The sequence below is a fragment of the Clinocottus analis genome, unplaced genomic scaffold (assembly GCF_023055335.1).
Source record: "Clinocottus analis isolate CAN_PGR_092001 unplaced genomic scaffold, fCliAna1.0.p SCAF_6, whole genome shotgun sequence".
Classification (NCBI taxonomy): Eukaryota; Metazoa; Chordata; class Actinopteri; order Perciformes; family Cottidae; genus Clinocottus; species Clinocottus analis.
In genome coordinates this window covers 21,635,090-21,649,968 of record NW_027176218.1, presented here as the reverse complement: position 1 = coordinate 21,649,968, position 14,879 = coordinate 21,635,090, and the positions used below count along the sequence as shown (strand labels likewise).

The following is a 14,879-nucleotide window of genomic DNA, read 5'->3' as shown; positions in this document are numbered from 1 at the left end:
ACCTCGTGCAAACGGTGACACAATGTGAAAAAAACTTCTGAAAGGAGAATAGTGGCACTCATACATAGAACTCTTACTGCCTGCCATCCATCCATCTTGCAAACATTTAATGGAGGCTATTCCCCCCTCTCCATTCTCCATTAAGTAATAACTTCCTTGACCAGAATCTTCTAAATTGCTCCCATAGCTGTGTCTATGGTGTATGCATGTTAGATAGACCTGATGGGCAGGTGGCACCTTGCATGATAGCTCCTCACATCAGTGTGTGAATGAATGAATGATGTCATGTCGTGTTATAGAGCTTTGAGTAGTTGGAAGACTATAAAGTAGATAAACAAGTATAGTCCATTTATTTGTATAGTGCATTTTTAGTCTTCTCGTCTTCTCAAAGCTGTTTAACACCACATGACATCATTCACCCTTTCACACACTGATGGGAGGAGCTAAGCTTCCTCCTGCCCATTAAGATTAACGAACATTCATACACTGTAGGCACAGCTAGGGGAGCAATTTGGGGTTAAGACCATTAGCATTTACCGTAAGAGATGGGGGGAAATTCCATGGTCTGTGTAAAATTTATGCTCTTTCAAACATTTTAATTTCGACAAAGAGCGAATGCAGGTTCATTCAGACAAACAGTATGAGACAAGTGTAGTGTTTCTATAACATTAAAGCATATAAATATACCACAAATATCTGTACAAACCTAAATATGTACCTAAATATCTCCCCTTTAAATTCTATAAGACCCAGAAATTCACTTCAAGTCTCCCCTAGATGGATTCCACACATTGTGTGCAACAGTAAACATTTCATTTGTTGAGACTTAGAAGCTGTTTCTCTGTCTTTGTGCCTTCAGTCGGTAGACATCCAGCAGCAGCTGACTTTCCTGCTGTCCAGATCTCCCAGTCTGGAGGAGCTCTCACTGGAGGCCAGTGGACTCAAACTGTGAGTTCATGAGTGAGTGTATGCAGTGATGTGCTGGAGCTATATGTATTTATGTATATATATATATATATATATATATATATATATATATATATATATATATATATATATATATATATATATATATAGCAAGGCAGGTATACAAAGTCTACAGGGGAAAAAAAGGACGTTGGAGTTTTCCATTTCAGACACGAATATTACTTCAGGAAGATTTGTGATATTGTGTTGTTTCTGAATGTGCACGTTGTCGGTCGAACCGAGGGACTCTGAACCACAGGTTTTGTTACAACTAAGAAAATACACCTTGAGAAAGGTTGAAACTACACATTAATCCCGGCAGGCTGTTTCTCACTCTTAATTAAAGTCTACTTTACAGGGATTGATTGAGAAGTAACCTTGTTATTGTGCTGCAGCGACTTTGCAATCAAAATGGCAGCGGCCCTGCGGGAGCACACCTCCTCCCCCTTGCAATCCATCAACCTCTCCGGCAATCCAATCGAAGACAAAGGTGATATGTCACATCTGAGTGGTATGAGACTAGCTTTAGAATAGAGAAGGGGTTGATGTTCTATCTGGAGCCGGGTGGACGTCTTCCTCTGTGAAGGTCCGTGAAATGGAGGGTTTAGCCGGAATGACATTTGTCGTCTTCTTCTTGTAGTATCCAGCAGATAGTTTGGGGTTAGAAGTTTAAGCCATCAATAATGTTTTTCGATCCCACCTCTCTCTTTCCTGCTCGAAATGCCTGCTGTGAAAATGGTCTACTGCATGGTAGAACCAGAAATGGCCCCTATATTCATATGAGTTACGCATTTTAAATGAACGTCAGTGATGCATTATTTCTGTGAGCGTACTTCAGAACGTCCAGCACGTCCGTGTGAAGTATGCAAACTGGATTCTGTTTGGTCTTTTCCCTCCTAGGTGTCATAGCTCTCAGTCACGAGTTCAATAATCTAGCTGAAGGACTCAAGCGCCTTTCTTTGTCCCGGGTATCAATGACTGCTAAAGGTACACACACACACACACACACACACACACACACACACACACACACTTGAATCACAACAAACAGTTGCTCCCTGTGCGCTTGTGGCCCTTGTGGCCCCCAAGTAGACCAAATGTCCTCGCATTCCAAAAATGTCCTCACTATGTGGTCAAAATCAGTGCCGGTCCTCACTATGTCACAAGTACAAACACACACACACATTTTACACACACTTTTGGTCTATTTAGTATTTTAGTTTTATAACCCCTCCTCAGACTCCATTCGACTCTTTCTCCCCAGAATGAACAAGGGCAGATTGTTATTTTATTATTACTAAATATGAATTATTTGATGATCCTCCTCCTCCAACAACATGGCCACCAGTTCTGCGTGTGTGTGATCTCTTGGTTTCCAGGTCTTGGCTGTCTGAGTCGGGCGTTAACCTCCTCGCAGTGCTCAGTATCTCTGACCCACCTCGACCTGTCTGGGAACCCCGGCAGCCTGGTTACTGAAGACGCAACGGTACACTCTGCTATGTGTGTGTGTGTGTGTGTGTGTGTGTGTGTGTGTGTGTGTGTGTCATGTCAAATGACGTGGATTAAAGATAGAGATTGTTACATACAAAGAATGTACACGTATGCACATACTGTACATACAAATCCAGAAGGAGCTGTGACCGGGAGAAGTTGTCTAAACACCTTTCACATATACTACACAGTGTGTAAACATGGTGTGTGTGTTTGTGTGTGTGTGTGTGTGTTTGTATTTCAGTTTCTCTTCAACTTCTTGTCCAGTACTAACGTTCTGTCTCATCTGGACCTCAGCGACACCAACTGCCCTCTGGACACGGTCAGTGAGAGACGATTCATATATGAATATTTGATATTTTTCTTACTGTTTAATTTTTTTAAATGTTGTTTTTATTGTTTATTTATTTACATTACTTTATCTTGATTTACTGTGACAAGGCTGCTGTAAACCTGTAATTTCCCCACTGAGGGACTAATCAAGGATTATCTTATTTTATCTTCATGCAAAAGTATGCAACACAGGGTTGCACCACAACGTGCAGTTGAAGCCCATTTGCAACACAAGAAAACCAACAAAACAAAAACAGATATAGATTCCTGCAGCGCATTCTGCAGTTTTCATCAAGAGGAATGCAGATAGAAGCCACAAAGGGAGATAACTCGGCCGACATCCATCAACTTTGACCACCAAAGTGTTTGAGCACCATTGATGTACAATTGAACACGTGGGAGCAGCAGAACCCGGCAGCGACCCCTCGTTGCCGCCGTTAATAATGCTAATCCACTCCTCTGGTCTAAGGCTATTTGGTTGATTTCACCTGTCAAACATTTTGAGATTGATTGAATTTGAACACCAGGCGGCAGTGTCTTGAAAAATGAACTTGCTGGACATTATTATGCATGAATCTACCATTTACTTATTTGTTTTGCCTCATACCCAGTGTGTAGCTTTTAGCTAAAACTGTGATGAAAATAAGTTTCTACGACGTAAACCTGAAAGTAAAAGCCTCACACAGTTATTACAGTCTGTTTAGAAAATGTGTAGACTTTTTTTAAATGAGTTATAATATAATATATATTCATTATTGATTTCTAACTAATACAGATGCATGTATTCTTCTGTTGATTCAGTTATTTGCCAATACAGGACAATAGATGCATATCTATCGGGCCAAATCTTTGTGCTATTCCGCTGTTGTTATTGAACGACTGTGATATAATAAGTGTTGACGTTCTGTGCTTGTCTTTCTGGACATACCGCTCACTTATTGTAACTTCCTCTTGCAGTTATTTAAGGCCCTGTCTACTGGATTTTGTTACAAACTGATGCGTCTGAGCCTGGCCAGGAATCCTTTCAGCCACAGGTCAGCTTCTCTCAAACTGCAGTTTGAGTTTGAGATCTGTGAACAGAAGTCAGTATCATTTCAGTAATAGACCCAGTGCCACTCCACATCTATCTATAAATTACTAATTACTATTATGGCTCATTACATTACTTATGTAATGTATGTTTTTACTGTAATTTCCTTATTTCTTGTGTTGTTGGACAGGGCATTAACCCCAAAATCAGTAGATTGGATCTGTAGCTTCCGTTGTTAACTAACGCTACGTAGCGGCTTAATGGCGTCATTATTCTAACCCAAAATTTGACTTATTTCTTCTGGGACTTCTGAAGACCCCAAGTCTTACCACTGCAGTATTTAGAAAAATGCACAAAAGTGGGCAAGGGACTGAGAAATGAAAGTAAGCCGCGACGCAGCGTCGTTGAGAATGTTAGCATGATAACATGGTGAGATTAGTAAGCTAAAGTTAGCTAGCCAACTAGCCAGCCGCTAAATGAACGGTAGAAATGATGAAATGATGAGTGGAGAGTCATTCTTCTAGTTCATGAAGTAGATTAGCCCAAAATGAACTATGTATTTATAGTAACGCCAGCTTTGATGTGATGCATCAAAGTAAAGTCGTGTATTTTAGGTTTTAGCTTGAAAGAAACACGTTGAAGTGTGCAGTTACTTTTTCATTCCTGCAATTCCACATCCGTAGTTATTGTAGTCAAACATTAACTTATTTGTTAACTTTCGTACTTAAGAAACTTCACTTCAGTAGTTATTTTAACCAACAATCCTGTCTAATCGCTCATGTTGCTGGAAAACACGTGAAAAATAAGAGACAGATAGATCAATAGATATATCAATAGATAGATAGATAGATAGATAGATAGATAGATAGATAGATAGATAGATAGATAGATAGATAAATATTCATCCCCAGGGGAAAATGTGTTTGTAGCTGCAGCAAGGAAGTTACAAAGTAAACATAAAGATATTAAGTATGAAAATACTCAATATATACAACACAATAAAATAAAACAGCATATTCAAGTCTACCTTCTACACAATCTCCAATAGTCTAACACACTGACAACACAACACAATGCTTTTGAACACAGTCAAGGCATTTTTCTCAGCAGACTTATTAGGAATGTTCCATCTCAAGTGATCTGAAATGTAAACGAATCAGCTGGTGGAAACAGCTGCTAATCCACTCTGTGTGTGTGTGCATATGTGTGTGTGTGTCCGTGTGTGTGCAGAAAGGAGCAGAAGGTGACCAGGAGCATCCGAGAGTTCTTCAGTCAGAGCTGTGAGCTCCAGTTTGTGGGCTTGTCTGCAACCAAACTGCCTCCCCAAGCTCTCAGGTGTGTTTACTCCCGACATGCAGTCATGCAACGTTCACTTTTTTAATGAGGGGAACGTAAAAGTTGTACCTGTCTTGCTGTGTGACGAGGTTTTAAGTCGGTTAAACCACATCTCGTCTGGCTTCATTGCCGCCACAAGGTTCCTGACACTTACGTCTGTTTCCATGGCTTCTAGCGATGATGATCTGTTTCCTTTTGGCACATCATTTTGAAGAAAACATGCTTTTCAGGCGTTTGGGCTCAGTGCGTTGGTTCGCTGCCTCAGCATGAGCCACGTTTCTCTCAATCTTCTAAACTTCCACTTCCTGTTTACAAGGTGCAACACCTCGGTTGTGCTGCGGCTTTGGTTAATACACTTACCTTTCCAAAGACACTGCAGAAGAGCAGCGTAGCATGGAGTGTTAGGAGTTTTTTTTTAATTGTTTTTTTTAATCGTAATAGTTTTGTTTTTTTTGGGAGCTAACGTTAGCCAGCATTGTGTCTTGTATCAAAACAGGGCCTCACATTTCTTACGTTTACAAACCTTTAAAGATCTCTGGCATGGTGGCTCGGCGTTGTGTGTATGGAAAGGTACAAACAGATATAATAATCTATTCTATTGTTTGATTTGCTACCTCAGACAGATCACTCATGAGCTTCCTATCGGATGTTTCAAGGCAGTGCAGCTTCACAGCTGGTTTGCTGCCACCGCACCACTTACTAGAGACATACAAAGTTGTTCAAAGTGTAGGAAGACACACACAACACACACTGTAAAGGTCCCAACAAACCCAGATTAAGTGTGTTTCAGTGCTCATGAGACATGTACACTTGTATATATTATAGATGAATATATGCCTTGTTTTGCTAGGTTATTGCTACAGGGTCTGGCAACCAACACTCGTCTCTTTGGGCTGGAGTTGGACCTCAGTAGCTGTGAGGTACAGTACACACACACACACACACACACACACATCTCATTCTTGAAGATGCAGAAGCTCCAGTCAACAAACCTGTGTGTGTGTGTGTGTGTGTGTCTGTGTGTGTGTAGCTGCGTTCCGCAGGTGCCCAGGTGATCCAGGAGCACATCTCTGAAGCCACAGCTATCAGAAGTCTGGATCTCTCTGACAATGGTAAGCACACACACACACACACACACACACACACACACACACACACACACACACACACACACACACACACACACTCAAAGAGGAAAATAGTGGCATACACACTTCCAATTCTAGCATTAATTTTAAGACAATATCCTGCAATCCAGAAACATTTAAACAGTTAAAAAGACTCTGAAACAATGAAGTTACAAAAATATAGAGATTACAATAGGAATCTACCAGTAACTTCAGAAATTAGATAAAAGAACATTAAATATGTCATGAAAGTTCATTGTCGCATGTTAGTGGCCTGCCAGCAGTCAGCTGGACTTCCTCTTGTGTCCTTTCTGGTTCCAAACAACCAAGATGGCGACCAGCAAAATGCTGAACTTGAGGTTTTAAAAGGTCAGTCCTGAAACCAGTGTGCAGCATCACGGTGACCGCGCCCACTTCTCATATACGGTCTATGTTTCTGACATACATGATTTCAGTGTCAAGACGTTTGAACAGTTTGTAGACTGCTGCAGCATCTTCCACAGGTCTATGTGGCGGATAAGCGAACTAAATCAACGTTGGCTTAACTGTTACTGCCATATATTCTCTCACTTCCTGTCTCCATTTCCTTCATGCTGGCATGTTTCCACTCATATGTTGCTCCTCTGTCTGCCTGCAGGTTTTGAGAACGACATGGTAACTCTGGTCCTGTCTGTCGGTCGGTGTCACTCTCTGCGGCACCTCGCGCTGGGAAGAAACTTTGCCATGAAGTCCAGGTCTGAGAAACACAATAAAGATCTTTTACTCTGTTACGTCTTCTCCTGACATCTGCCCGTCACATGGATGTCCATAAACCTTTGTACTGAGACGACTGGAGGCAAGTGAAGTCATAGTGGCCACAGGGAATGTTTCATTCTGTAGATATTTAACCCTATGAAGTAATAACTCTTCATGTCCGTAGAAGCTAGTTTGCAGGAATCAGCAGAGGGCGCTCTCTATCCTTTTGGTCCACCTTTTGTACAGTTTCTGTTTGATCAAATCAAAATATTACCTCACTGAAGTCTCTGAACAGTAACCATCCAGCTGCTAAAATCCAGATATGAGAATCCCATGAAATGCATAACAGCATGAGAATCAACAAACAGTGCAGGCTTCTTAGAGGAGGTCGAGTGTAAGCAACTTGAGTTGTAGCCGTACGTCTGTATCTGCGATTCATGGATGTTGAATGGCGACGTTTTTGCATTTGATCAGAGCAATTCTGGAGCTTGTGAGAGAAAGTGTTTTGCTATAAAGTACAGCATTAACAGGAAAGTCTTCTAAAAGTGTGTGGGAGGATGTGCTGGATGGACTTTGACACCAGGAGGCCGCTGTTTGTGTCCCGTGTGAAGCCAAAAGTCAACATTCAGAAGCTAACAGCTGGTAAACGTTAGCTGTCCTATTTGGCTAAAGAACAGAGCTAACAGCTAACAGCTAACGGAGGTTGCATTATGACACATTGAAGCTTTAAGCAGTAAAATTTAGTATTAGGCAAAGATAAATATTAAAATATATTTATACACGTCGTGATGTGTTCAAAGGTAATCTTGTCAAGTTTAGTTAGAGTTTATTTGGATGACTAAAACTAAATCAAGCTCCATGTCAGTGGGGCAAGCACATGAATAAATTAACGCTCGACTCCTCGTTATATCTGTTGGTGAAAAGAACAGCGAAGAAGATTTTTTTGTGCGTTTACGCATCGGTCCAACACACATTCATGAACCAAACCTTTACTAAATACTGCAAACATCTACTGTAGTCCTCCTGAACTGATGTTCAGTTTAAATCTGTAGCTTTTTCTTCCTGTTTCTAGACCACGTCTTGTTGAGGTGTTGCTGACATGTTTCTCTCTGTCCTCTTACCTTCATGCTCGTGCCCTCACGTCCCCTTTCTGTCTTCCAGAGCTCTCACCGATGTTCTTCATCGTATCGCTCAGCTCTTTCAGGATGAAGAGTGTGTGAGTGACACGGCCTTTCAGTTTATATTTAATAATGCAAAACAGCAGTTATTTCATTTGCTCAATGTGTGTGTGTGTGTGTGTGTGTGTGTGTGTGTGTGCAGCCCTTGCAGTCTCTATCGGTGTGTGACTCCAAGCTGAAGACGGGGATGCACATCCTGCTGAGCGCTCTGGGCGGCCACGCTGCTCTGACTGAAGTGGACATCAGTGGAAACAACATCGGAGACACCGGAGCCAAAATGCTGGCCAAGGCCCTGATGACGAACACCAGACTGAGGTACACACACACACACACACACACAGTGATTATCAACCACTATGCCGCGGCACACCAGTGTGCCGTAATAGATCATCAGGTGTGCCGTGGAAAAAATATCCAATTTCACTTAATCGGTCCAAAAAAATATAATTTAGTTGCCACAAATAATTTTCCTTTATTGAGCGTCTGAGCCTGCAATATAGTGACTGGCCTAGTGATGAAATACTCCTCCATGCCTGTAGGTAGCGCAATAATTACCCCACATAGATGCTGCATTATACTACAATGTGACATCTGGTAACTATTTTGGTTGTCGGCGTGTTTTATTGTAGAAAAAGTGCTGTGGCACAAAAGAGGGTGAAGAACTCTGCTCTAACCAACAGTCACCGATTTATGATTGTGTAATATTTTGTGATTTACATAATACAGTGGAACCTGCTTATTGCAGTCGTGGCCAAACCTTTTGGATTGTGGGTCACACTCAGAACAATAAAGAGTCACAGGCCACTTTATAGTGAATGTGTCATTTGTTTTGTGTCAAACACTAAAATCCAGTTTGAAGCGAACGCTGTTTCACTTTTCTGCTTTAGAAATAAAGAACATAAAACCTGGACAGACGTTTCTTTGCCTTTAATACGCGGAGGAAGTATCCGGGTCGCATCTAGTTCCTGGAACATGTCGTCGTGCTGATGGTTCATGACACTGGAACACTTTAGTGGCACAACCAGACCAGTTACCTTCAGGCTGTGAGTCCACAGTTGGCCACCAGATGTCACCATTTCATCTTTTGAAACTAACATTGAGCGCTTGATTGGCTCCAGGGTGTTTAGATGTGACCTGGATCACCGGCAGCCATCTTTAACCAGAGCTGATCCTTCCTGCTCTGACTTCTCTCTCTCTCTCTCTCTCTCTCTCTCTCTCTCTCTCTCTCTCTCTCTCTCTCTCTCTCTCTCTCTCTCTCTCCTTCAAGGACTTTAACGTGGGACAGGAACAATGTCACCGCCAGAGGTTTCCAGGATGTGGCTGATGCCTTGGAGAGGTCACACACACACACACACACACACACACACACACACACACACACACACAGATTTGCAATTGACAACCCAATCTCTTAAACAAGGGCCCTCTTTGTTCAAACTATACACACACAAAAAAATTCACAAATACTTCCTTCAAAACTATATGAACTCCTGTTAAATTGTTATAAAGCACTGTCATCTCAGCGTGAACTGATGCTTTGGCCCCGTTTGGATGCAGGAGATGAATTTTTCATCGTAGCGCTCTGTGTCGTGCAGGAACTTCACTCTGCAGCAGGTGTCCGGCCTCGCTGACGTCACACAGAGCTACCGCAGCAACCCGGACAGAACCAAGGAGGCCCTGCACAAGGTGTGTGTGTGTGTGTGTGTGTGTTTAGCAGGTGTAACACGAGTGTGTGTGTACGGTGTTGACACCACTTCGTCATGGTCTCATCTGGATTATAAAAGGTGGATGATGTATACAGCGAAGGATGAAATGTTATGTTATTATTTACACATAGCAATTTTTTGCTGTGTGTGTGTGTGTGTGTGTGTGTGTGTGTGTGTGCAGATTCAGCAGTGTTTAGACAGAAACAACCAGAGGCAGCCTGAAAGAGTGGAACTTCAGCAAGTGCTGAGAGTTCACCAATCTGAGAAGGTGAGAAGTAAAACAGTAAAACATTCTGCTTATTAACTCTCATATAATACCGTGTCGTATTGATTCCTTTCACAATCAATTGAACTGATTCACATTATTTTAAAGGCTTAAATACAAAACTCTCTGCCTCGGTCTGTACCACAGACTGTATATCAGAAGAGGACGTAGTCACGGTGAGGTCACCCATTGGTTTGTGGACTGATGTTAAGTGGTGACAGTGACATGAGAGGGTGGAGCTAAGTGCTACCACACGGAAGAAGACATTTTTTAGCGCCCACATTGTTATAATTCACTTTTAAGAACTGAAAACACATTTTAAGAGGGTTAAAGTTTTAAGACAAAAACATTGAGTCCTGCCAGATGTTGTGGTAGCAACCTGTCAATCACAAAGTAGCCCCGCCCCTGAAGCATACTCCACATTATGGTCTGTTTGACTCCAACAGACCATAATGTACTAAATGAACATTGTGCTGTATAGAAGAAGACTAGAAACTAGAGATCGAGACATAAACTCATGTTTACAATGTTTACTGAGGGAATACATCAAGAGAGAAGTAGAGTCACTTATATAGACTTCTATACAACCAGAGGAGTCGCCCCCTGGTGGTCAGGAGAGAGAATGCAGCTTTAACACATGAAGCATAGACTTCTATACAACCAGAGGAGTCGCCCCCTGGTGGTCAGGAGAGAGAATGCAGCTTTAATACATGAAGCATAGACTTCTATACAACCAGAGGAGTCGCCCCCTGGTGGTCAGGAGAGAGAATGCAGCTTTAACACATGAAGCATAGACTTCTATACAACCAGAGGAGTCGCCCCTTGGTGGTCAGGAGAGAGAATGCCGCATTAACACATGAAGCATGGACTTCTATACAACCAGAGGAGTCGCCCCCTAGTGTTCAGGAGAGAGAATGCAGCTTTAACACATGAAGCATAGACTTCTATACAACCAGAGGAGTCGCCCCTTGGTGGTCAGGAGAGAGAATGCCGCATTAACACATGAAGCATGGACTTCTATACAACCAGAGGAGTCGCCCCCTGGTGGTCAGGAGAGAGAATGCAGTTTTAACACATGAAGCATAGACTTCTATACAACCAGAGGAGTCACCCCCTGGTGGTCAGGAGAGAGAATGCAGTTTTACAACATGAAGCATAGACTTCTATACAACCAGAGGAGTCGCCCCCTGGTGGTCAGGAGAGAGAATGCAGCTTTAACACATGAAGCAGAGACTTCTATACAACCAGAGGAGTCGCCCCCTGGTGGTCAGGAGAGAGAATGCAGCTTTAACACATGAAGCAGAGACTTCTATACAACCAGAGGAGTCGCCCCCTGGTGGTCAGGAGAGAGAATGCAGCTTTAACACATGAAGCATAGACTTCTATACAACCAGAGGCGTCGCCCCCTGGTGGTCAGGAGAGAGAATGCAGTTTTACAACATGAAGCATAGACTTCTATACAACCAGAGGAGTCGCCCCCTGGTGGTCAGGAGAGAGAATGCAGCTTTAACATTGGTCTCACTTTTCAGACTTGGAGGTGTCCACCTGGTCAGTATCTTCAGCTCTGTCTGTCTCGCTGGTCCTCACTTGTAGCAGGTCCAGGGTCTGTGCCAGCAGCTGGAGGGCAGCCTCCAGCGTCTAAGCCACTGCAACATTCAGGAGGTCCAGGCTGACATCCAGATGGCACACGAGGTTCTGCACAACGCCAGGGAGTCCTTCAAGGTACAGGCTACTGGATGAATTGGTAACGATGTCATTTTGGGCTAAAATACTCAGAACCAGGCTTTGGCTTAGTAAATGAGGTATATATGTAAATAATTATTTGTATAAATGTGTTGTTGGCTCCTCCTGTGCAGGTGCTTCCCTCTCTGTATGAGGCAGGCAGGAAGTGTGCCTCTGATGGAGACTTGGTGAACTGCATCCTCACTGACACGGCGACTGCGCTGACCAATGAGTTCAGCAGAAGCATCCAGGTACACATTTAAAACACTTCCTCACCGGCCAGATTAGAGGGCAGCAATGGTTTAAGCATGAGTTCTGTGGCTAATCTAGAAATGACAGTAATGGTTATGCCATGTTTTTTTTATTAAATTCCTCAGTCTGTGTGTTATTTCTCTCCAGGAGTTGGCTCAAAGCCTGATGAGGGGTGCGGAGGCAGCGTGTCCACGCGTGGTCCAGCGGTCCAGTGTGTACGAGTGTCTGTCGGAGTGTGTGTCCAAGAGAAGCAGACAGACACACACATTCCTGAGAAGCACCCTGGTGGAGAACACGGGGCTAATCATCAGCAACAGACTGCGGTAACAACTTCTATGTGAAGCAGTGTCACATTGAACCCCATTCACAGTATATCATGAGTGATTGTGCTCTCCTTGCTTACATAATAAATAAAAATATATATCATGCCCCACAGTTTGAGAACCACTGCATTACACCAGTAGTCTATCTTTATTCCTGTACATTTAAACTGCAGTCTTCACATGAGTTGTCCTCTCTTCGTCCCGTCCAGTGAACTGAGACAAACGCTGAGCGTCTCTCTGGCTGAAAGCATCGTTGAACAGCTTCTCCAGGATCTGACAGCGACACAGGACAACATGGTAAACGTCTGTGTATTGTGTTTTATTTGCATGTTAAGCATATACACTATATTTTGATAGTTTGTGACCAGTATTTTTCTTTTAATGACACGTGAATGTATCTATGACTTCTTCTGACCTGAATGGCAAGAAACACTTGAGAAAAGAGTAACGCTTGTCTGCTGTATAACACACAATCAAATGAATGCTTAATATCGGTTTTGTCTCTGTGTATACAGTAGACAGAAGAGTCCAGGAGGTAGCATTTAGCCTAGCTTAGCATAAAGACAGGAAGCTGCCAGCTCCATCAAAAGTGAAACAGTCCAAAATTACAATAATCCAACTATTCTGTCTTTCTGTTAAACTGTGTGAATATATCTATACGTTGCCCTCATTGCTATTAATGCTTTATTGTTGGGTAGAATTGCCTCATAAAAGAATATTCATGCACTGCTCCGAACATCAACATCCCCGAGCTCCGACTGGTCGACAGCGAATTCCCGACTGATGACGTAAGAGACCCATCATCATCCATTCATCCTGTTCTTCACTCATTCTTCTACGTGTTGGGTTTACCTTTTGTCTTGTTCTTGCTCTCGTTTACTCTCTCTTCACCAGTACAGTCCGGCAATTTGGAGAAATAGTTTCCACTCCAAGAGCCTGAGGCCCGCTCCTTCAATTAAGAGTAAAATAAAACCACTATTACCATGTGATGCACTACTGTCTCTCTGCCTCGCTCTCCCGCTGAAGCCTTTTGCATGTGTGGGCGTCTGCGCTTCTTCCGAAACTAATAATAACATAATAAAAAGGTGCAGAGAGAATGTACACAGGACTGTGTGCTCTAGAAGTACTATATCCATGCTCTCAAATCAATCATTTGTCTGCACAAATGATCAGAACACACAATTCTAAGGGATCCAGAAATAACATAAATGTCTGTTAATATGAGGAAAGTGTTCGCAACCAGTTGCCGACAAACACACAACGCTGAATGATTGTTCTTTTCTCGTGTTTGCATCCACCTGAGGAGTCCAATGTTCTCTCTCCTCTTAGCGCTGTTTTTGGACTAGTTATATAACAATGGAGACACAATACTGATGCCTCAGAGGCTCCGCCTCCTTCTGCCACGAGCAGAGCTTCTCCTCTCGGAGTCCAGGTCGTATTGTTGGGCCCGCTGGAGGGAAGGGAGGCACCAGAACCAGGACTAAGGCAGGACGGCCAATCAGACTGTGCCGCAGTTAAATGACAAGTTTTCTAAAAGGACTCTGGCGCTCAGAAACACTACCAACTTCGTCCACAGGGGCCGCCAGAATCCACTGAAAATGAAACTTGCCTTTAGTAGCTTTAAACCACCAAAAACATTTGATGAGGCCTCACAGAGGAAGTCTACTAACTAGATAGTATGCGGTCCATTTAAAAAATATATATTTTGGTATTATAAAATCTAAGTGTGCTCGAGCTATGTCCATAAATATAAAAGTAAAATGTATGATTCCATAGCCAGATTAAATATCCCCACGTTTGACACCCAACATCTATTTTGGTTATTACAGCCGACGGTGGCGTGACACATATTTACAGCCCAGCTTATCGTTCCCCTTTTTGTGTATTAGAACATACAGAAGTGGGCCTCAAGTTACAGAAGGTCGAGAACCCCTTTGTGATGCCGTTCATGTGACGGTGCAACCACAACATATCTAAGTCTGTTGTCATCAGGACCGCCGCCTGAGCGCAGGTATAGACAGTAACCTCCTGTCGGCGGGGTCCATGCTTCTCATTGTCGTCCTCCATGCGCTCAGCGCTCAGCGGCAGACACACGGCACTGTTTGGCTAATTGGAGCATGGCCTGTTTACTTTCACACCAGTGACTTCCACCCTGTGAGAGATGAGATGGAGAGAAGATGGAGGAGGGGAGGATGGGGGAAGTGGAGGATACAAGGGAGTGCTGGGGAGAGGGGGGGATTTGGGGCGCTTCGGCTCACAACCCCCACAACCTGCTCCTGCTTGTTTGATCGGCAGATAGCTTTAATGAAATACATGTAATTCATAAAACAATCAAATGCTCATAAAAACAATAAGGGCACTATGTTCTAAACAGCACATCTTCTATTTCTAAAAACACCAATTTGCATTTCAAAGG

General features: G+C 43.0%; 1 protein-coding gene across 1 annotated transcript in view; it reads left to right on the top strand.

Moving 5' to 3' along the window:
• Nucleotides 1–14,879, top strand: part of carmil2 (capping protein regulator and myosin 1 linker 2) — a 43,432-nt gene that overhangs the window by 6,267 nt on the left and 22,286 nt on the right. The window contains exons 10-30 of the mRNA XM_068602491.1: nt 860–948; nt 1,362–1,456; nt 1,867–1,953; nt 2,346–2,452; nt 2,702–2,779; nt 3,748–3,824; nt 5,051–5,155; nt 6,006–6,075; nt 6,186–6,267; nt 6,920–7,016; nt 8,179–8,233; nt 8,338–8,510; nt 9,463–9,531; nt 9,791–9,881; nt 10,083–10,169; nt 11,760–11,888; nt 12,023–12,139; nt 12,288–12,463; nt 12,673–12,760; nt 13,162–13,251; nt 13,358–13,424. Of these exons, the coding sequence (XP_068458592.1) occupies nt 860–948; nt 1,362–1,456; nt 1,867–1,953; nt 2,346–2,452; nt 2,702–2,779; nt 3,748–3,824; nt 5,051–5,155; nt 6,006–6,075; nt 6,186–6,267; nt 6,920–7,016; nt 8,179–8,233; nt 8,338–8,510; nt 9,463–9,531; nt 9,791–9,881; nt 10,083–10,169; nt 11,760–11,888; nt 12,023–12,139; nt 12,288–12,463; nt 12,673–12,760; nt 13,162–13,251; nt 13,358–13,424 (2,029 nt within the window). The remainder of the gene's footprint in view (nt 1–859; nt 949–1,361; nt 1,457–1,866; nt 1,954–2,345; nt 2,453–2,701; nt 2,780–3,747; nt 3,825–5,050; nt 5,156–6,005; nt 6,076–6,185; nt 6,268–6,919; nt 7,017–8,178; nt 8,234–8,337; nt 8,511–9,462; nt 9,532–9,790; nt 9,882–10,082; nt 10,170–11,759; nt 11,889–12,022; nt 12,140–12,287; nt 12,464–12,672; nt 12,761–13,161; nt 13,252–13,357; nt 13,425–14,879) is intronic.